This window comes from Mus caroli, unplaced genomic scaffold (genome assembly GCF_978045245.1).
Source record: "Mus caroli unplaced genomic scaffold, Mus_caroli_1 scaffold_6, whole genome shotgun sequence".
In the NCBI taxonomy this organism is placed as follows: domain Eukaryota; kingdom Metazoa; phylum Chordata; class Mammalia; order Rodentia; family Muridae; genus Mus; species Mus caroli.
The window spans coordinates 119,548,783-119,570,349 of NW_028227261.1; the positions used below are offsets into that span (position 1 = coordinate 119,548,783).

Genomic DNA, 21,567 nt, shown 5'->3' on the forward strand with positions numbered 1-21,567 from the left:
GTGGGTAAGAGCACCCGACTGCTCTTCCCAAGGTCCTGAGTTCAAATCCCAGCAACCACATGGTGGCTCACAACCATCTGTAACGAGATCTGGCGCCCTCTTCTGGAGTGTCTGAAGACAGCTACAGTGTACTTACATATAATATAATAAATAAATCTTAAAAAAAAAAAGTCTATTCTATTCTCCCCTCCTTGTGTGATCCATGTGTCTCCACCCCCCCACCCCCCCCCCACCCCCAGCCTTTTAGCTATACCTAACCTCTCTGGGTCTGTGAATTGTAGCTTGGTTATCATTTACTTAGCAGCTAATATCCACATATAAGTAAATATATACCATACTTATCTTTCTGAGTCGAGGTTACCTTACTCAGAATTCTTTTCTAGTTCCATCTGCTGGCCTGCAAATTTCATGATGTCATTTTTAAAAATAGCTGAGTAGTACTCCACTGTGTAAATGTACCACATTTTCATCATCCACTCTTCAGTTGAGGGACTAGGTTGTTTGCAGTGACTCACTATTACGAATAGAGGAACAATGAACATGGTTGAGCAAGGGCCCTTGGGATAGCAAGCATCCTTTGGTTACATGCCCAAGAGCTGGATCTTGCGGCAGATCAGTTCCCAACCTTCTGAGGAACTGCCCTATTGATTTCCAAAGTGACTATACATGTTCTCACCAGCAATGGAGGAGTGTTCCCCTTGCTCCACATCCTTGCCAGCATGAGCTGTCACTTGTGTTATTGATCTTGGCCATTCTTACAAATAGAAGATGGAATCTCAAAGTAGTTTTGATTTACTTTTTCCTGATGGCTAAGGATGTTGGACATTTTAAAGTTATTTATTTTTATTTCATGTGCCTTAGTGTTTTGCCTAAATGTATGTTTGTATGTTGGGTTCCCAAGAACTGGAGTTGCAGAGAGCTACAATCTGTCATTGCATGGCAGGAACTAAACCCAAATCCCCCGGAAGAGCAGCCAGTGCTCTTAACTACTGAGCCATCTCTCTAGCCCTTGTTGAACATTTAAGTATTCCTCAACCCTTTGAGAATCTTCCAATGATAATTCTCTGTTTAGATATGTACCCTGTTTTAAAAACTGTATGACTTGGTATTTCAATATCTAGTTTCTTGAGTACTTTCTTTATTTTAAATATTAGTCTTCTATCAGATGTGGAATTGGTGAAAATCTTTTCCCATTTGTAGGCTGCTGCTATGTCTCGTTGATAGTGTCCTTCACCTTATAGAAGCTTTGCAGTTCCATAAGGTCCCACTTATTAACTGTTGACCTTAGTGCCTTTGCTAACAGTGTTCTGTTCAGAAAGTTGTTGCCTATGCCAACATGTTCAAGGTTAGCTCCTGCTCTGTCTTCTATCAGGTTCTGTGTATCTGGATTTATGTTGAAATTATTATCAACTTGAACTTGAGTTTTGTGCAGGGTGATAAGCATGGATCTATTTGCATTCTTCTACATGCAGACATCTAGTTTGACCAGCATCATTTGTTGATGATGCTGTCTTTTTTCCAGTGTGCATTTCTGACTTCTTTATCAAAAATCAAGTGCCTATAGGTGTATAGATTCAGGTCTGGGTATTCAATTTGATTCCATTGATCAACATGTCTGTTTTTATGCCAATACCATGTGGTTTTCATTGCTATAGCTAAGTAGTACAACTTGAAATTGGTAATGGTGGAACATCCAACAGTTCTTTTGTTGCTCAGGGTTGTTTTATCTATTCTGAGTTTATTGCTTTTCTGTATGAAGTTGAGCATTTTCCACTCCACATCTGTGAAGAATGGTGTTGTAGTTTTGATGGTAATTGCATTGAATCCGTAGATTGCTTTTGGGGGTGAGAAATAAAATATTTATCTCTTTGGCTTTGCAGAAGCTTTTTAGTGTTATGAGTTCCATCTGTCAGTCCTTGCCCTGGATCCCTGGGCAAATGGAGTCCTCTTCAGAAAGTCTATTCACAGACCTACACTCTGTAGGATTCTGCCTGTATTTTCTAACACTTTAAGTGTCTCGGGTTTCACATTTAGGTCTTTGATCCATCTAGAGTCACTTTTGTGTCAGGTGATAGAAGCATGTCCAATTTCACTTTTCTATACTTGGGACTCCAGTTTTCTGGGCACCATTTGTCCAAAATGTGATCTTTTCTCTGCTGTATGTTCTTGACATCTTTGGTGAAGTTTAGCTGGCTGTAATTCCACATACAAAGTTGAGATTGGATTCCGGGCTGAGGCTGGGGTTACGATTGTAGCTAATTGGGTTTGGGGATAGAGTTGGCTTTGGTTGTAGTAAGTGTAGAGGTGGGTGGTTTTGGGGTTGGTGTTACGGTTAGGATATGGATAGGCATTTGGGTTAGGTTTGAAGTTGGTATTGGAGACTGGGTTGGGCATAGGGTGGGGGCAAGTCTTGGGATTGGCTTGGAGTTATGTTTAGAATTGTGCTTGGGTGTGGAGATGGCCAGGGGTGGGATGGAGTTTAGGGATATGCTGTTGGGGTTGGGGTTAGAGTAGAGTCAGAGATGGTGTTAGAGTTGGGATTGTGTTGGCTTGGATGTGAGATTGGTGTTGGTATTAAATTCAGGGTTGGGGTTGGGGTAGGGATTGTGGATAGCACTGGGGTTAGGGTTATAGTCGTGCTTGATATTGGGGTAGAATTGAGGCAGGGGATTGCTGGAAGTTAAATTGGAGTTGTGTTTGGTGTTGTTAGGTGTGCTGTCTGATTTTATGTCAACTTGACCCAGGCTAGAGTCATCTAAGAGGGAGGAACCCCAATTAAGAAAAATACCTCCATAAAACTTGGCTGTAGATAAGCCTATAGAGCATTTTCTTAATTAGTGAAATAGCCAAGGAACAAGCAAGGCAATAAACAAGGTCCTGTGATCACTCCCAAGGTCACTGTTTCTAAGGACAGTTTCTCATCAGGGTGACCAAGTTATCTTAGCTTACTTCACTGTCTTAGCACAAAGTCATATTCATGCCTAAAGCCTACTTCTTTGTACTAGCCTAAAGTAAGATTCCTCCCTGAACTTTCTTCCCTGTTCTAGCCTAAAGTCAGATTCCTGCCTGAGCTTACTTCCTTGTCCTGGCCCGATGTCAGATTCCTGCCAAGGGGCCCCAAAAGCTCTCCACAAAACTTTGTGTGTGAATTGACCGGGAGCAAAATCTGTTAGTGTCATCTACCACTGTACCTAGCAGTGGAGACCAGTCTGGCTACGATGTTTCATCCTAATGGTCACAGCGTCAACTTGGCCGATCAGGATGATCATGGGGATGATGTCCCATTACAACCTGAGCATCCTTTCAATTCCCCCTATAACATAGGATGATCTTGGGCTGGAGAGATGGTTCAGTGGTTAAGAGCACTGACTGCTCTTCCAAAGGTCCTGAGTTCAAATCCCAGCAAATACATGGTGGCTCATAACCACCCGTCATGAGATCTGACGTCCTCTTCTGGTGTGTCTGAAGACAGCTACCCTAAGTCCCAGAAACTAGGCCTTAAGACAGCAGCTCCAGGGACAGACCATAAAATCCAGAAAAAAATCATAAAACCCTCTCCCAAAGGACAGCCTGGGGACAACCTCAAGAATGGGAAAATATCTCATAATAGGCCATCTTCTAAGGGCAGCCCTATTTTATCACATGATACAGGAATGCAGACCACCGATCACCTGTGATCCCCACCCCCAGTACCCACCAATGAGATTTTAGATTACCTAATCCTTCTACAGAGCTCCCCCATAGAATGTTCTTCCCTATAAGAAGGCCTGTGCGCCTCTGTCTGGGGTCTAGAGAATGGTTGCTCCCTGCACGCTGGATTTTTCTGAAGAATAAATCCTCTTTATTTTTGCATACTATCTGAGTCTTGGGTCCTCCTTCAGTGATTTTCATACCCTTACAATACCAAAACAAAACAATGACCAATCTTCATGTGTACTTTGATGTGTCTTAAACATTTTATCTATTTATTTTTATTTTTATTGTTTTTGGAGAAGTATACTTTACTTTTTGTCTCTTTCTTTTATTTAAAAAAAGGATTTATTTATTATATGTAAGTACACTGTAGCTGTCTTCAGGCACTTTTTCTTCTTTCTCCAGCCCTGCCTGCTCTGGCCCAAAGATTTATTTATTTATTATATGTAGGTACACTGCAGCTGTCTTCAGATCCCCGAGAAGAGGGCATCAAACCTCACTACAGATAGGACCCTCGGAAGAACAGTCAGTGCTCTTAACCGCTGAGCCATCTCTCCAGCCCTACTTTTTGTTTCTTGAGTGTACGTTTTTCACCAGTGAAAACATTTCAACTCAAATATCTTACAATATATGATATATTTGTGGTATATATACCTATAGTTTATGTGCATGCATTGTCATCATAGTATATCTGTATTTTGATGCATTGTATTAAAATAGAGATAGTTGTAAAGGAGATATGAAAAATGAGTAAAAACAGAACTTCCATACCACTTTTTCCCATCCCAGCGAACTGTCTGATAAACAGCCCACTGTCAAAACGGACAGCTTGCTGGCAGAAGTTAAGATGGAAGCCCCTGAGTGCATTAGGTCCCAATTCAACTCCGAGATCATCAGCCTTGTCAAAAGCAAACAGCTGTGTTTCCAAAGAAGGCGGCACATCTGGGATCGATGATTTAAAAGGCTTTATTTCTGATGGAACCGTGGTACATACTACATATTTCCCTAATGAGAAGAGACTGCGGGTTGTACTGAAGTATACGGGATGTAACCGTATAGAGGCAGTGTGTAACTGAAGCGCGTCAGAAGTCTGCTACGGAGGAGGTGGTGACACACAGCGCCATTGAATGGCTCGGCTCCGCAGCCCTCGGCGCGCCCGGAAGCTACGACTTGTGGTAGTAGCAAGTGCTACAGTGGCACTCCGTATGATTCTCCACTCTGGCATTTCCCATTACTGTGGCCTAAAGGGCAAAAGAAACAGGTAGGTAGGTGCACAGCCGCAATTGCAAAATGTCAAGGAAAATAGCAGCCAGTGTCACTTAATAAAAGTTTGGTATTTTCCATGTTCACTTTCAGGGGATAGATTCACTCTAACAGCGAAATTCCCACTGCAAGATAAGCTATGCTGCCAGGCATGGTGGCTCGCGCCTTTAATCCCAGCACTTGGCAGGCAGAGGCAGGTGGTTTTCTGAGTTCGAGGCCAGCCTGGTCTACAGAGTGAGTTCCAGGACAGCCAGGGCTACGCAGAGAAACCCTGTCTTGAAACACACACACACACACACACACACACACACACCGCCGCCAAAAAAAAAAAAAGTCTTCCACATTCCTACTAGGATGGCCTATCAAACCCTACTTACAGCATTCCATGGCTTTCCAAATCCAAAGTCCCAAAATCCACATTCTTCCAAAACCTATTGAAATAATATCTCAGTCCCTGGTACCAACTTTTGTCTTAGTTAGGATTTTACTGCTGGGAACAGACACCACGACCAAGGCAACTCTATAAAGACAACATTAAACTGGGGCTGGATTACAGGTTCAGAGGTCAGCCCATTATCATCAAGGTGAGAACATGACAGTATCAAGGCAGGCACGAAAGCTCAACATCTTCATCTGAAGGTGCTAGTGGAAGACTGCCTTCCAGGAGGCTAAGAGTAGGGTCTTAGAGCCCACATCCACAATGACACACCTATTCCAGCAAGGTCACACCTCTGAATAGTGCCACTCCCTGGGCCAAGCACTACAAACCAGAACAGGATGTCAGAGGGCAGTTTGAAAGAATTGTTCTCTCCTTCTGTTTTCTGGACCCTGGGGATGCTACTCAGATTAGGCAAATGTCTTTACCCACCGATCCATCTCACCAGCTCCAGTCACAGGCTTAGGACATGTAAGATCTTCCTACCTCTGCTTTCTAAACGATGAGTCTCAAAAAAATAAATAAATAAATAAATAAATAAAATAATAAAAAATTAAAAAGTCAGAGATTACAGGGATGCACCACCACACCCAGATGTTTTCTACTTAGGATATATTAATTGCCCATATATATGGAACCTGGTTTAATATCAAAGTATTACAATCAAGTCAGGGTGGTAATGCTTTCATTCCTCTGACAAAACGTATAATTTCTTGGCGCTACCAACTTTTGAATCCTTTTCTTCTAGTTCTCTAGAATCTATATAATACACTGTGGCAAACTGTCAATGCCTTTGTAGAACTTGAAAACTTTTTTGGCGGGGTGGGGGTTCCAAGGCAGGGTTTCTCTGTGTAGCCCTGGCTGTCCTGGAACTCACTCTGTAGATCAGGCTGGCCTCGAACTCAGAAATCCGCCTGCCTCTGCCTCCGGAGTGCTGGGATTAAAGGCATGCGCCGCCACTGCCCGTCTCCTTTTTTTTTTTTTTTTTTTTAATTTTAGTAAATGTATGAGCACTCTGCTGTTCATATACCTGCAGGCCAGAAGAGGGCATCAGATCCACTTACAGGTGGTTGTAAGCCACCATGTGGTGGCTGGGAATTGAACTTGGGACCTCTGGAAGAGCAGTGAGTGCTCCTAACCACTGAGCCAGCTCTCCAGGCCCTTGTTATCATTTTCTAACCTCCTTTCATTCGAATCCACTGGCTTTTTAGACTGTGGCAACTTCTGCTCTCCTTACTTCTGTATCATTAACATTTTTCATTCTTTCAATTAAAGAGGATAAATGCAGGTGTCGCCTGAACAGCCGAGCAACAAATACTGGTCACCGGACAGTTTGCCATGAGTACACACTGCCTCTGGATGGACTGTCAGGTAGCCCTTACCTTAGTAAACGCTTTGGCCACACAGCACGTGGCCTCCGAGGTAATGTTCTTTGGAACCAGCATTGTCTTCTTGGACCTGGCGGGAGTGGGATACGCCCTGGAGAAGCAACAGCCCATACACTGGTAGATGGGGGCTCCTAGCTTGGAGAAGTATTTATTTTCCTTTAGTTTACATTCTGGGCAACCTAGCCAGAAAAAGAGAAAGAAAATTCAGCCAGAAAGGATTCTTTCTCTTTCCTAGGTACGACATGACAGATGCTTTTTTTTTTTTTTTTTTGGTTTTTCGAGACAGGGTTTCTCTGTGTAGCCCTGGCTGTCCTGGAACTCACTTTGTAGACCAGGCTGGCCTCGAACTCGGAAATCCGCCTGCCTCTGCCTCCCGAGTGCTGGGATTAAAGGCGTGCGCCACCACGCCCGGCTGACAGATGCTTTTTGCACAGGTAATAAAGAAGGAAATAAATATTTTTGCCTACATATTAATCTTCACATATAGAATCTCTTCATAGTTATTGTAGCTATGTTCACAGAGAAACTGCTTTTTTGCATAGCTACATGGGGAGTTCGTTATAGTGGTTTCTCCTTCTCCAAGGACAGATAATCCCAATGCTCATAGCATGCTTAGAGGGAACACAAAAGCTTGACAGCTATAAATGGCACATTCGTTTGAAAAGAAGCATTTTCTGGAGGTGAGCCTGCTATTGTTCTCCCCATAAAAACTCCAAATATTGACAGAAACCCTTCATTAGATTTTAGAAAGCTTGCGAGTCTAGATAGCCTGATAATACAAAAGGCATTTTCTGTGGTTAGAACCTGAGATATAAACATTACCGTTTACAAAAGAAAAACCTTAATAAATAACTGTTCGTTCACAATTTCAAACAGTGAAGGAAAGCTGATTTAATGCATGAAACAGATTTTTATTTTCCTTGCTGGTTATCCTGATATGAAAATTTATCTGTGAAAGCAATGATAAATTTTTCTGAAATCTGGAAGCAATGTGAAAAGACAACTGAGACAAGTAGGGACGGCTTTTCTCCTTGTCAACCTCGGATGTGGAACTATACAGAGTGGACTTTAGATGAACATGCTTAGGATGTTATTAAAGCGAACGTGGGATATAACATTTTCAGTGCCTATTTTTCTGAACCTACTTTAATTCTGTGCTCACAGGCTACGTGTGTTTAAGATGTGTATCCAGAAGTGACTATTTATCACATGTGAAAGACAGTAGAAATGAACTAATCATTATTGATGTGCATCTAGAAACTTGGTTCCCTTTTCATTGCAAGCCTGAGCTTAGTCACATACCCTGAATAATAAAGTCTCCATCAGGAAGAGAATGAAGAATATGCAGGAACATGGACAGCATGACCAGAATGACAGCTGCATATTTTCTGTAGTAATCCATAGTTCTTCTGCAAGCTGCACATGAAAAAAAATAATAACAGTGTAATCTTAGCTTACCAGTCATAACCCAAGCCAGCTGTTTTAGTATGATGGTGCTGACTTTGGGCGTGCTAAGTACTGCTCTACTACTGAGCTGTATCCATCCCTAGCACCATCAACCAGTAAGTTTAACATTATTGCTCAGAGAGATGGCTCAGTGGTTAAGAGCAATGACTGCTCTTCCAGAGGTCCTGAGTTCAAATCCTAGCAGTCACATGGTGGCTCACAACCATCTGTAATGGGATCTTGCCAAGCCAGGTGTGGCCCTGGTAGGGACAGAGTGACAGACAGGGTTCCTGCCCCTGGGACAGGGCTCTGTGTGAGCCTCCACAAGGGTTGATGGCTGCTGTGGGCTTAAGGCTTGTTTGTATAAAACTGGACATATTTTCACATTCCACCAAGGAATATTCTCCCTGTTAACATTAAAGACTCCGTAACATTAATGTCTCAGCAAAGTGGTAAATCCTGGAAACTTCAGGACTGCCCTTAAGGCTATGGGAGAGAGCTCTAGATACCTAAGTTCAAAATATATAATTTCTCAACTATATAAAATATAAAGATGCAATATGAATTATGAGAGGCTTCATGAATCTAAAGGAACAAAAGCAGCTACACCATGAGCCAGCTTGTTAGAAAAATACAAAGGCAGGCAGATTCCTGAGTTCAAGTTCAGCCTAGGACACAGCAAGGTTAGGCCAGGTTTGGTGGAAATGGTAATTTCAGGGCAGGGTCCCACCCAGCTAGTTTATTAACAAAAGCAAACAGATTTCTGGATTCTTTTGCAAGGTTAAGAAAAAAAAAATGTATGCTTGCTATCTCTGGAGAAGCAAGGGACTGGACTCCAGGGCTGCAGGTTCACAAGATAATTGAAAGCAAACCTGGATAAATGACAGATTGTTATGTAAATAAAAACCTGGGCTGTGGTCTGCCAGAGATGAGCTAGCAGAAAGCAATAACTGTTCTTTAGAAACTTTCTTTAGTCAGAGCTGAGCTATCTGGAAATCTCTGGAGAGCAACACAGCTCTTCAAGAACTTTTTTCTTATCAAGATTTCTGACTTTGTCAGAAGATCCAGTGATTAAAAAAAAAAAAAACTAAAAGACTTATTTAAGCTGGGCGTGGTGGCACATGCCTTTAATCTCAGCACTTGGGGGCAGAGGCAGGCGAATTTCTGAGTTTGAGGCCAGCCTGGTCTACAGAGAGAGCCAGAGCCCTGGTTGTCCTGGAACTCACTCTGTAGACCAGGCTGGCCTCGAACTCAGAAATCTGCTTGCCTCTGCCTCCCAAGTGGAAGAGGGCATCAGAACTCAATGGGGTGGGGGGTGCAGTTATGAGCCACCATGTAGTTGCTGGGAATTGAACTCAGGACCTCTGGAAGAGCAGTCGGTGCTCTTAACCACTGAGCCATCTCTCGAGCCTGTTTCTTTAACTCTTTTTCACTGTTCAATCCAATAGAGGAAATCCTTAGCCTTACTGTGTGTTCCCCTGGTCTCATGTACATGCAAACATTGGAGGATTCCGTCTTGATAATGTGCAGTATTGATGCTGTTTTCTGTAAGGTTGCCTTGTGCTTGTTCATCTTATGTAATGATTTAAAAGCATGCATTACAAAACATTCCCTGGAACAACACAGTATTCAGAGAACATTTTCCACTTAGTGCCCTCCTCCCTTCACCTCTGAGGACTAGAATCACATCTGGCTTTATTCTATACATTTCCTGAAAAGGCCACTGGATACAATAGAAATTATGTTTTTTTGAGACCCAGCATTACAATGTAGCCTGGGCAAACTGGACCAGGAGACCCTCAGCTCCAGCTTCCTTCGTGCTGCAGTCCTGCTTGAGCCAACCTCCAGGCTGGATGTTCATTTTAGATAATTATACTTAGAAAAATACAGTGCAGTCAGAACACAACAGTAAAATGACCAGGTGTGTCAACGCTGTTGTTGGTTTTAAAAGTATTCAGTTGTAAGGCAGACATCTTGCCTCTTATATAAACATTAGGTTGTGGGGTGTTTTGTTTTGTTTGTCTATTTGTTCTTGCTGACCTGAAACTAGCAAAATAGTGTAGTCTCTGAACTTCTGATACTCTGGCGTCCACCATGGGAGGCTGAGATTAAACAGGCAGATGTGTCCCTTTTGCCTGATTTATGCAGTGAACAGAGCTAGGCAAGCACTCTGTCAACTGAGTCACACCCCCAGCCCTCAAACACTGGGTTTGCTATTAGCTTAATTATGAAATTTATGGTTAAGTACATTGATTTTCTGACTACCTCTTATTCCACCGCCTGTACTATATCTATATAAAACTATACATACATACATATATATATATATATACTATATATTATATACATGTAAAACATATGCAGACAGATGGATAGATACACATATATAAACTTCAGTTTTTGTTATTCTGTGGTTTAAGGAAGAACATTTCACTCAATTGGCATAACAATAAGTGAGATAGCTTGATACTGAGGGACCCTAAGGACTTTCTCCAAGTCCCACACCCTTCTTACAGCTTCCCCCTCTCACCTGGGGTCAAGGCTAGGTCCACCCCCGGGAACACTCTTGAGTAAAAACTTCTCAGAATGTACTGACCATCACCTGGCCCCCTGGAAAGTCCCAGGTAGAGTTCAAATGCATGTCCTGCTTGCTAGCCAATAGATTTAAAAGTCAATATGCTTAGTCAATAAGTTTGAACTGTGACCTTGCTGATGCCTGATGCAACCTGTGTCCCTAAAAAGTATAAAAACCAGTTGTAAAAGCCATTTAGGGTCATCTCCTTAGTAACTTGCCTTGAGGGACAAATTGAAGGTCGACTCCGATGCAGAAAATAAACCTCTTGATTTTGCACATATCTGCATCGCAGAGTCTCACTTGGGTCGTCATTGGTCTTACATTATATGCATACACTCATACATACATACATACATACAACATATGTAGACAGATGGATAGATAGATAGAGACTATATGTGATTTTATGTAGCCATAGAATAATTCCTATAGCTTTCCCAAACATCCCTCATCCTTTCCACTCCCTCTGTCCTGCCCCTCCTCCTTCCTTCCCTTCCATTTCGCCCATTTCCTCTTCACAGAAACTGTGTGCTGCTGTTCCCCTTTCTAGTGCTCCTGCCCTCCCCTATGCTCCCACCATGGTCCCTTTGTACTTTCCTAGTGTTGCAATCACTCTAGGTTAATCTATCTAAAGACCCAGAACTTAGCTTCATCAGCTAAAAGATGCAGATTCTGGATTCGTGCTATCTCATTCAGTAAGATAATAGATTCTAGTTCCATCTATTTCCTGTCAAACTTTATTATTTCATTTTTTTTCCTTTAAAACTGAATAGGAATCCTTTATGTCTCCGTTGTCCATTCATCAGCTAGAGGACGTTTAGGCAGTTTCCTTTTCTTGGCCATGAGTGAGGTAGCAATGAACATGGCTGGGCAGATCATCTTTGGAGGAGGGTGCTGAGTCCTTTGGGTGTGTACCAAGACATAGTAGAGCTGGGTCATATGATACATTTGCTTTCAATTTTTTTTAAGAACTCCCCACACTGATTTCCATGGAGACTGGATCTGTTTGCAATCCCTCCAACAGCGAGTGAGTATTTCCCTTTCCCACATCCGTGGCAACCTCGTTGTCAGTTGTTTTCTTGATCTTAGCCAGTCTGCCTGGTACAAGATACAATCTCACAATCTCTTTCATTTATGTTTCCCTAATTGCTAACACTGTGGGAGTGTAGCCCCGCCTGGTCTGGAACTCACTATACAGTCCAGACCAGGCTTGAATTCCTGGGAATTCTCCTATTGCCACCTCCTGGTTGCTGGGATGGCAGGTATTTATCTATTTCACAACTTGGAAGAAAAACTTAAGAACTGGAGAGAACAACATAACAATTATATCCAGTTGCAATTTATACTATGCAACTATGATCAATTATGCTATTAAACTATGACAATCTAAATTTAAATTTAAGCTTATTAATCTTAACCTATTTTGATATTCTGAAGGAATACTCTGCAAAAATCGCAGGCTCTGCTTATAAAATCCCAAACTGATCTTTACGTCAGCATACCCTTACTACCTGCTATTTACCACGTCAAAATAGTGTAAAACCTGAATATAGCGACCGACACACACCATTAATCCCACCACTCAGGAGGCAAGAGCAGGAGAATCTTTGAGTCAGCCTGGTCTGTCTATCAAGTTCCAAGCTAACCAGGGCCATATACTAAGACCATGTCTAAATTAATAAAACATAAATAATAAGTACCTTTAAAAGAAAGACCGTACATCTAAGAAGATAACTATTGTTTCAACTTGGTCCTTAAGACTACTTTCCCTTCTCAGTCCATCCAATTCAGAGTTTGTCAGTCCATCCAATTCAGAGTTTGAGCATCCCATTCCACGATGAAGGTGGCATTCAGTGCCAAAGCCATAAGAAGCTATTCCTTCCACTGTATTCTCCTGCCTCATAATTCTTAGATGCTGCCACAGCCAGCCAGCTAGCAGTACACACATTTTTGTTCCATCTGTATGAAAACTTTTATTGTCTGTCTGTCTGTCTGTCTGTCTGTCTGTCTTTTGAGACAGGTATTATCATGTGACCCTGCTGGCCTGGTACTCACTATATAGTCAAAGCTAGTCTTGAACCTTAGTGATGCTCCTAACAGCCTGAGTACTGGACTTAAAGCAGTGTGCCATCCGAAAAAACAAAACAAAACAAAAACAAAAGCCGGACAGTGGTGGAGGTGGCGCACGCCTTTAATTCCAGCACTTGGGAGGCAGAGGCAGGCAGATTTCTGAGTTCGAGATCAGCCTGGTCTACAGAGCAAGTTCCGGGACAGCCAGGACTACACAGAGAAACCCTGTCTTGAAAAAACAAACAAACAGACAGACAGACAAACAGACAAACAAACAAACAGAAACAAAACAAAAACAAAAAACAGTGCCACCCACCATGTCCAATTTAAAAGCTTCTTGCCCACAAAGCTATGCTCCTCTCCTCGGCCCATTCAGTAAAACGGTGGCCAGTAGAACTTTAGAATGGTAATAACAATATCAATCAACATTTGCTGCCAGGCATGGTGGTAGCTCATGTCCCAGCACTCAGGAGGCAAAGGCAGGAGGATCTATGTGAGTTCCAGGGCTGTCTGCCCTACAAAGCAAGAGTTCCAGGACAGCCAAGGCTGTTACACAGAGAAATCCTGTCTCAAAAAAAAAAAAAAAAAAAAGCTAACAGAAGCCAGCAAGACAGTTTAGTAGATAAAGTCACATGCCACACAAGTCTGATTGATAGAATTTACCTAAAGCTGGAAGAGAATCAACTCCACAAAGTTATCCTCGAGCCTGCATTTGCATGCCATAACACATGTGCCCACTTACACATATTATGTATACAAAAACTATTTTAATTAAATTGTCTTGCAATTTTATAACAATGTTATTCACAATATAAAAGAAAATAACCCCTGAATAACAATTTAAAACATGTTCAGTAAAATGAGTTAGCATTTTGTCTAAGTCCTGACCCACAGTTACCTGGCAACAGCCAGATATGCCTGACTCACTATAAAAGGGGCTGTTTGCCCCCTCCATACTCTCTTACTGCTCCTGCTCTGTCCCCTCATCCCTTCTCCCCTCTCTCCCCATTCCCTTCCCCCCACCTCCATGTGCTCATGGCCAGTTTCTACTTCTCTTCTCTTCTCTTCTCTTCTCTTCTCTTCTCTTCTCTTCTCTTCTCTTCTCTTCTCTTCTCTTCTCTTCTCTCCTCTCCTCTCCTCTCCTCTCCTCTCCTCTCCTCTCCTCTCCTCTCCTCTCCTCTCCTCTCTTCCCCTACCCCCTCCCCTCCCCTTCCCTCCCCCCTCCCCTCCCCTTCCCTCCCCCCTCCCCTCCCCTCCCCTTCCCCCCCCCTCTCTCCCCCTCCCCATGCCTGAATAAACTCTATTCTATACTATATCATAGTGTGGCTGGTCCCTCAAGGGGAAGGGATGCCTCAGCATGGGCCCACTGAGGCACCCCTTCCCCCATACTGTACCACACCTCCACCAAAACATTTTCCTCTCCTTTATCTTTTAATAAACACATCAAACTTTTTTCAGATAAATTCACTAGAAAGTATATACTCTGACCCACATTAGGTTTTTTCCCTCATTGCTATAGTTGAATACTGGATAGAAATTAATTTAAGGGTTTATTCTGTCCCCAGGTTTAAAAGGATGTAGTCCACCATCCCAAGGAAGGCATAGTGGGGAAAGTGGTATGGTAACTGGTGCCCACCAGGAAGCAGAGGAAGAGGAATCCCAGGGTTCGCCTGGATTTGACCATTTTCTCTGTTATGTTCAGCCTAAAGAGGAGATGGTGGGACTTACATCTAGAGTGGATCTTTTCTCTTCAGTCAAACCTCTCTGAAAACTTCTGACTCTGTAGTATGAATTTTCCTGGATAATACATTAATGTGTGGGTGGTATATATGCTGTATGTAGGCAGGATACATTATATTATATAGACTTTAAATATCAACATTATTTAGAATTCTACTAAGTAATCCTAGCACTCAAGAAGCAGAAGGAGACAGATCCAGGCTAGCCAGAGCTACAGTGTGAGATTATCTTTAAAAACAATCTATTAAGAACAAAACTGTAAGCAGGGCGTGGTGGCGCACACCTTTAATCCTAGCACTTGGGAGGCAGAGGCAGGCGGATTTCTGAGTTCAAGGCCAGCCTGGTCTACAAAGTGAGTTCCAGGACAGTCAGAAAAACTCTGTCTCAAAAAACCACCCCACCCCCAAAAAACAAACAAACAAAAAAAAGAACAAAACTGTAGATAACATTAATTTCTATCAGGAGACTAAAGCATCCAAAAACCAGGAAATAGAGAGCCTAATGACGCAATTGTTTAACTCCAGCTCCTCGGGAGGCTGAAGTAGAAGGTTCTGCAGTTCAAGGCACGCTTAGAACTTAGTGAAATTCTGTCTCAAAATGAACAGTAGAGACAGCTGCAGACATGGCTCAGTGATAGAGCCAGCTCTTAGGAGGCTTCCACTCCACATCCAATTACCACCAAATTCTTTTAAAGTCCAGAAATTGTCTATGGGGACAACATTAAAGAAATATAAGAAGCTCTCTAATAATGTCTTACATTTATGCATCACTTTTTTTTTTAGCTGACGTAATGCCACCTTTTGAACCAAAAAGCATCTCATTTAAAGTACTAAGGAGAGCTTTAAAAAAAAAAAAAGTATAGTTCAGTGATAAAGCATTCACCTAACATGCAGGAGGTCCTGGGTTCAGTCTCCAGAACTTAACTACCTGTAGCTACCTGGTAGAGAGCTTACAGAGCGCGGCAGCAGTGGCGGGAAGCACCAAAGACTAAGACTGCAGTTCATGCTGGCCGGAACATTGATAAGGTCCTGAGTTCAATCCCCAATACATTTAGTTTGCAAGATTTTCAGTAGGAGGAGGAAGGGGGCTGCATTGTGGATTATTCAGTCCCCTGTTGGAGATAGGAAGCAGAGATAGGAGTTTGGGAAACTCAGAGGCAAACTCAACTAGCTGGGCATTGGTAGCAATGAACAGTCAGGGCCCAAGGCTTCCCTCTGACCTTCACTCTCACACTGGGGCGTATGTGTGCCCCCACACAAAGAAATACATAACTAATAAAAGGTTAAAAGCTAAAACTGAAACAGCAATGAAACTCACACAAACCTTTCAGAAGGGATGACTATTTTTGACATTTTGAAAATAGTCCAAGGGATAGCCATATGGCTCAGTGAATAAGGGAACTTGTGGCTAACTCCTGGCATCCTGAGTTCCATCCCTAAAACCTACACAGAACTAGAAGGAGAAAACTGATTTCACAATACTGTCCTCTGACTTCCAATGTACCCTTGTCATGCACATGCCCGACACACACACACACACACACACACACACCACCACCACCACCACCACCACCACCAACAACAACAACAACAACAATGACAAAAACAACAAAAATAGGGAATCTGTTTGAATGGCCAATATTTTGGATAATTGAATATTAAATTAGTTTATTTTGCCATCTATAATATAAGCAGGGTAAGGTGAAATTCAAGGACAGCAGCCTGGGCTAACGCATGAGATTTTGCTTTAAAAAAAATTAAAGAAAATAATTTTCATTTTACATTTCTTTCTTGGTGGGCTAGAATATGAGTATATGACCCAGTGTAAGTAAGGAGATTAGAGAAAAATCTCTGGGAGGCAGTTCTTTCCTTCCAGAGAGCAGATTCCTTGGATCAAGCTCAGGCTGTCTAGCACGGTGGCAATCACTCTTATCTGCTGAGCTGTCTTCCTGGCTTCAAAGTAATGGCTCATTTGTTTTGTCTTGGTTCTTTACGTTGGAGACAAGGTCTTGCTACGTTGTTGCCTGGGCTGGCCTGTCTTCAAATTCACAGTTATATATACTTCTTTTGTTGTTGCTGCAATGGTGACTGTGCACAACCATATCCAGCCCTATACCAAGAAGTACCTTTTAGCGATTTTTTTATAATTTCCCTTGTGTGTGTTCCTCCTCGCCCCTTTGTGCACCACATCCATTCAGATGTCCTGGAAGCCTAGGAGAAGGTGTCAGATTTCCTGGAGAGAGCTACCCAATGTGGTGCTGCTAACCAAACCTAGGTCCTCTGTAGGAGCAGTAAGTGCCCTTCACTGCTGTGCTAGTTCTCCAGCCTCCCTCTCAAGTTTAAGAGAAATCTTCAGAAACTTAAAAAGATGTCTCTTCTACCTGTAATCTTAGCACTTGGGAGTTAGAGGAAAGATTATGAGGACTTCAAGGTTGTCTTCAGCTTTGAAACAAGTTCCAGGCCAGTATGAGCAATTTTAATGAACTTAGGTCCAAAACCAAATTCCTCTTTTAATGTAAACTATCCTACTTTTGAATAGGAAAAAAATTATAGTCCTTTGGAAACAAAAAGTCCCATTGAAATACAATGACTGTTTTGCATGCCAGAGTAACTCTCATTATGCACTAGGTCTGTCTCTCTTCATTGGTGCCCACATTCTGTTCGTTAATATTGAGAAAGAAGAACAAAAGCACTCCTTTTATTTTCTATGTCCAGTCTACCAACCAATCACTAGTTCAACCAATGCTAACACACAGATAACTACAATTGTTCCTCAGTATCTGGGAGGGAATGGTTTCAAGGGCCCCTCAATAGCAAATCCTTAGATGCTCAAGTGCCTTCTATAACATGACATATTTGGATACAACCTATACACCTCCCGCTTTGCACTTTAAAAGATTACTGAGAACATTTGAAAGAATGTGTATGTTATGAAAATATCTGTTCTATGTTATTGCTCAAGGAATAATTGAATTGACAATTTTTCATTTTTATTTTAATTTGAGGTTGGCTGGATCTGAGAATGCATAGTGTTCATACAATATGCCAGTTATAAAGTAACGGAAAAGAAGTCTCCAAAAGCTCATTAGTACCACCCAATCATACTTGGAACGTGACTTATTATCATCAGCAGTGGTTGGCAAATACCAACAACTATTATTTTTATAGAATATTATGAAAAATAAAATAGAAACAGTGCTCAGGTTCCTAGTGGTATGATTAAAGATATTAAAATGTCTATTCAAAATGTATTAGAACGCATGGTGACATCACTGAACAAGCAAGCTGTTTTATAGATAGCCAATTTGAAAATTCCGATATACTTCATCTAGAACTGATAATAAAATAATCTCAGATACTTACATAATGTCTACTTGCTTTGTGTCTAGTTGCTGAAAGATACTCAAAATGAAGGCCGTTCAAATGACGTGCAATGGTTCTTGAGAAAATATTTTAGATTTTGATTTTAGATTTTAGGCTGTTCAGCAGCTCAGCAGGAGATACTTGTATCCTGGCTTCTTCCAGATAACATCTTAGCTTACGATTGCCTTAGCTTACAGTTCTACAGACCTCCCCCCAACTCAGTCATGAGCACCATAAAGAAAATTAATCAATGCCTAATTATTTTCCTACCAACATTTATGCAGAAAATTCCTTCCTGTGGTCAAAAATACTTTACTCTTTAATTAAATCCCCCCAAATGATTTTATCATATTACCTACCTCTGGACTTTTTGAGGGATGTGTTCTGGGCAGTTGATTGTAGATCTGAGGGGAACAATGTCTCTGGATTGTTCAGTGCCTGCAGTTAATAAAGTCTCCCACTGTCTTTTATACCAGCAGAGTAATACAAATTGCATGTTCCCAACAGCACCTAAGCTCAGGGATCAGTGGTAAATTCTACCCAGTGATTGGATGGCACTGGGTATAATTACCATGACGTCAATTGATCATATCACATTGCAACCCTCAGATCAGTTTTGTTTTTAGACATTTTGAGGTAGTGGTGACCTCAAGGACAGCTTATGAAGAGAGAACATTTGGCCATTTTCTATGTAATATTATTGACCCTTACACAAAACATCCTGAAAGTTGACACTTTTAAAATAAACAGGACTCTAAGAGTAGCACATTTAATTAGCTAAGTACCTGATATTTTCATAAAGGATAAAAAAAAACATTTTCAGGATTACATTATTTCAACAGGAAACAGAAAAATAAAACAATTGCTCCAATTTCTTAAATTAACAGGCATCTGGATTTAATAAAGATATATGGAAAGGTATGAGGTGATTCTGAGGACAGTAGATATGTTCAGGTGTGTGTGTGTGTGTGTGTGTGTGTGTGTTCTATATAGTCCCATACAGCAGCCTAAGAATTACTTAAGCAGGGCAGTGGTGGCACACGCCTTTAATCCCAGCACTTGGGAAGCAGTGGATTTCTGAGTTTGAGGCCAGCCTGGTCTACAAAGTGAGTTCCAGGACAGCCAGGGCTATACAGAGAAAACCCTGTCTCGAAAAAACAAAAAACAAAAAACAAACAAAAAAAAATTACTTAAAAACAAAACAGCATGACTTTTAATGGGGTCTAGAGAGACGGCTCCGTGGTTAAGAGCATGGACTGCTCTTCCAGAGGACTTGATTTCATACCAGGTTGAGAGGCTCACAAGTAACTCCAGCTCTGTGAGCAGCCAATGTCTGTAACCTCCACAGAAACCTGTCCTCGTGTATGCATACCCACAGACGTGTACATATACATAATTATGTACACATACATGTAACATAATTTAAAATAAATACATTTTTTTAAATCTTCGGAAAGAATTAAGTGAAGGCATGATTCTTTTCTCTCTTTAAAAAGTACTTTAATTTTACTTTGTTGAGTGGAAGCTCTTCAGAACCTTAGAATTTATTTATTTATTTATTTATTTTATTTATTTATTTTTTTGGTTTTTCGAGACAGGGTTTCTCTGTGTACTTTGGCTGTCCTGGGAACTCACTCTGTAGACCAGGCTGGCCTCGAACTCAGAAATCCACCTGCCTCTGCCTCCCAAGTGCTGGGATTAAAGGCATGCGCCACCACTGCCCGGCAGAATTTATTTTTTTAAAGTTATTTTATGTTTTGGTGTGTGCCTATGGGGTGTGTGTGTGCGCGTGCACACGTGCGCCTGACTCACAAGTTCTACTGTGAGTATGTGGAGACAAGTTGGTCTGCTCCTTCCACCTTATGTGAGTTCTGTGAGTTTGGGGCATCAAGCTCCGGTTCTCAGGCTTGTGCGGCAAGTATTTCTAAGTCCATTGAGCCATCACACCAGCCCAAGGCTGTGGTTCTTGGTGATGGTACAGAAATGAATTTCAACCAAAGTCAGCATGAAGCAATGATAGCTCATTAAGAAAGAATCCCATTTCTAATATCTAGCTTCATATGGAGGCAGGCAAACACAGGGGGTAGCTTGGCAACCTGGATCCATTTGGCTTGGTCTATATACATGGACCTTCCCTCCTCCTCCTCCTCCTCCTCCTCCTCCTCCTCCTCCTCCATTTATTTACTTATTTTATGTGAGTGCACTGTCATTCTCTTCAGACACACCAGAAAAGGGATCCCACTACAGATGGTTGTGAGCCACCATGAGGTTGCTGGGAATTTAACTCAGGACCTCTGGAAGAGCACTCAGTGCTCTTAACTGCTGAGCCATCTCTCCAGCCCACATATTCCCACTTCTAACAATGCTTAATACAGGACCCCTCACCTACACATACTGTACACATGCACATCTCTCCTGAGAATGCACCTAGCAACTTAGGACCCCAGCCTGGACATATCCCCGACTCTGAACAATTCAGAATGTTTATATGCCTCCAACAAGAATTAATGGCATCCCTTTAACGGACAGTTCCTATTGAATGTACTCTGAGACAGACCCAGTGTACCAGGTCCTTTGTGTTGCATGGTAACACAATTGACAAAAGCAACTTAAAAGAAGGGCGAGTTCAGTTTGTCTTACGGCTCCAGAGGAAGCAGAGAGAGTATTCTTGAAGTGGAGAGAGGCTGCGTGTTCTCAATGCTTGCCCTCGGTGATGAACCCTCTTCAGCAAGGTTCCGCATTCTACAAGTTCCAAAACATCTCCAAACAGCATCAGCAGCGGAGGAAAGGGAGTTCGAATGCATGAACTTATGAAGGACAGTTATCATTCAAGCAACCATAGTCCACTCTCTGCCATCCAGATCTCATGGCTGTATCACAGAGTAAAAATGGATTAGGTCAGCTGGGTGTGGTGGCACACGCCTTTAATCCCAGCACTCGGGAAGCTGAGGCAGGCGGATTTCTGAGTTCGAGGCCAGCCTGGTCTACAAAGTGAGTTCCAGGACAGCCAGGGCTACACAGAGAAACCCTGTCTCGAAAAACCAAAAAAAAAAAAAAAAAAAAAAAAAAAATGGATTAGGTCCAACTTCACATTCTCAACCTTGCTCAAAAATCTCAAGTCCAAACTTGTTTTAGAGGCTCGGGGCTACCTCTTACCCGTGACTGCCTAGAAAATAAAAAATAAAACAAATTATATACTGTGAGAAATAACTTTGAGGTAATAAAGAAAGAGACCGCTTAAGTGTCTGGACAGGTGAGCTTTACTCTGGGAAGAGCAAACATACTGAGGGGTGCATTGGTTTTTACTCCAACTCGAGTGGTGACTGTGGCTTTTCTTCAATGGCTGGTGTTTCATCTCACAGTCTTAATTCAGTTAGCTAGTCTGATAAGAATTGGTACTCAGAACATGAAGGAAGGGAAGAGGGCTCTCTTTTTTTCTTTTTTTTTCTTTTTTTTTTTTGGTTTTTCGAGACAGAGACAGGGTTTCTCTGTATAGCCCTGGCTGTCCTGGAACTCACTTTGTAGACCAGGCTGGCCTCGAACTCAGAAATCCGCCTGCCTCTGCCTCCCAAGTGCTGGGATTAAAGGAGTGCG

General features: G+C 42.0%; 1 protein-coding gene across 1 annotated transcript; it reads right to left on the reverse strand.

The window, feature by feature from the left end:
* Positions 1-4,663: 4,663 nt before the first annotated feature.
* Positions 4,664-18,402, reverse strand: Cga (glycoprotein hormones, alpha polypeptide). Its single transcript, XM_021161517.2, has 4 exons — positions 18,333-18,402; positions 8,083-8,196; positions 6,775-6,959; positions 4,664-4,934 (listed from the first exon to the last, which is right to left on the reverse strand). Exons 2-4 carry the CDS (start codon positions 8,180-8,182, stop codon positions 4,857-4,859), a joined length of 363 nt encoding a protein of 120 aa, XP_021017176.1. The 5' UTR covers positions 8,183-8,196; positions 18,333-18,402; the 3' UTR covers positions 4,664-4,856.
* Between the last annotated feature and the right edge of the window lie 3,165 nt (positions 18,403-21,567).

What these genes read in the sequence shown, in the direction of transcription:
- Cga (XM_021161517.2), bottom strand. Translation starts at nt 8,182, where the DNA reads ATGGATTACTACAGAAAATATGCAGCTGTCATTCTGGTCATGCTGTCC. An exon ending in TGGAGACTTTATTATTCAGG is followed by an intron (nt 6,960 to 8,082) that starts GTATGTGACTAA and finishes TTTTCTGGCTAG; the next exon opens with GTTGCCCAGAATGTAAACTA. An exon ending in TGGCCAAAGCGTTTACTAAG is followed by an intron (nt 4,935 to 6,774) that starts GTAAGGGCTACC and finishes TTTGCCCTTTAG; the next exon opens with GCCACAGTAATGGGAAATGC.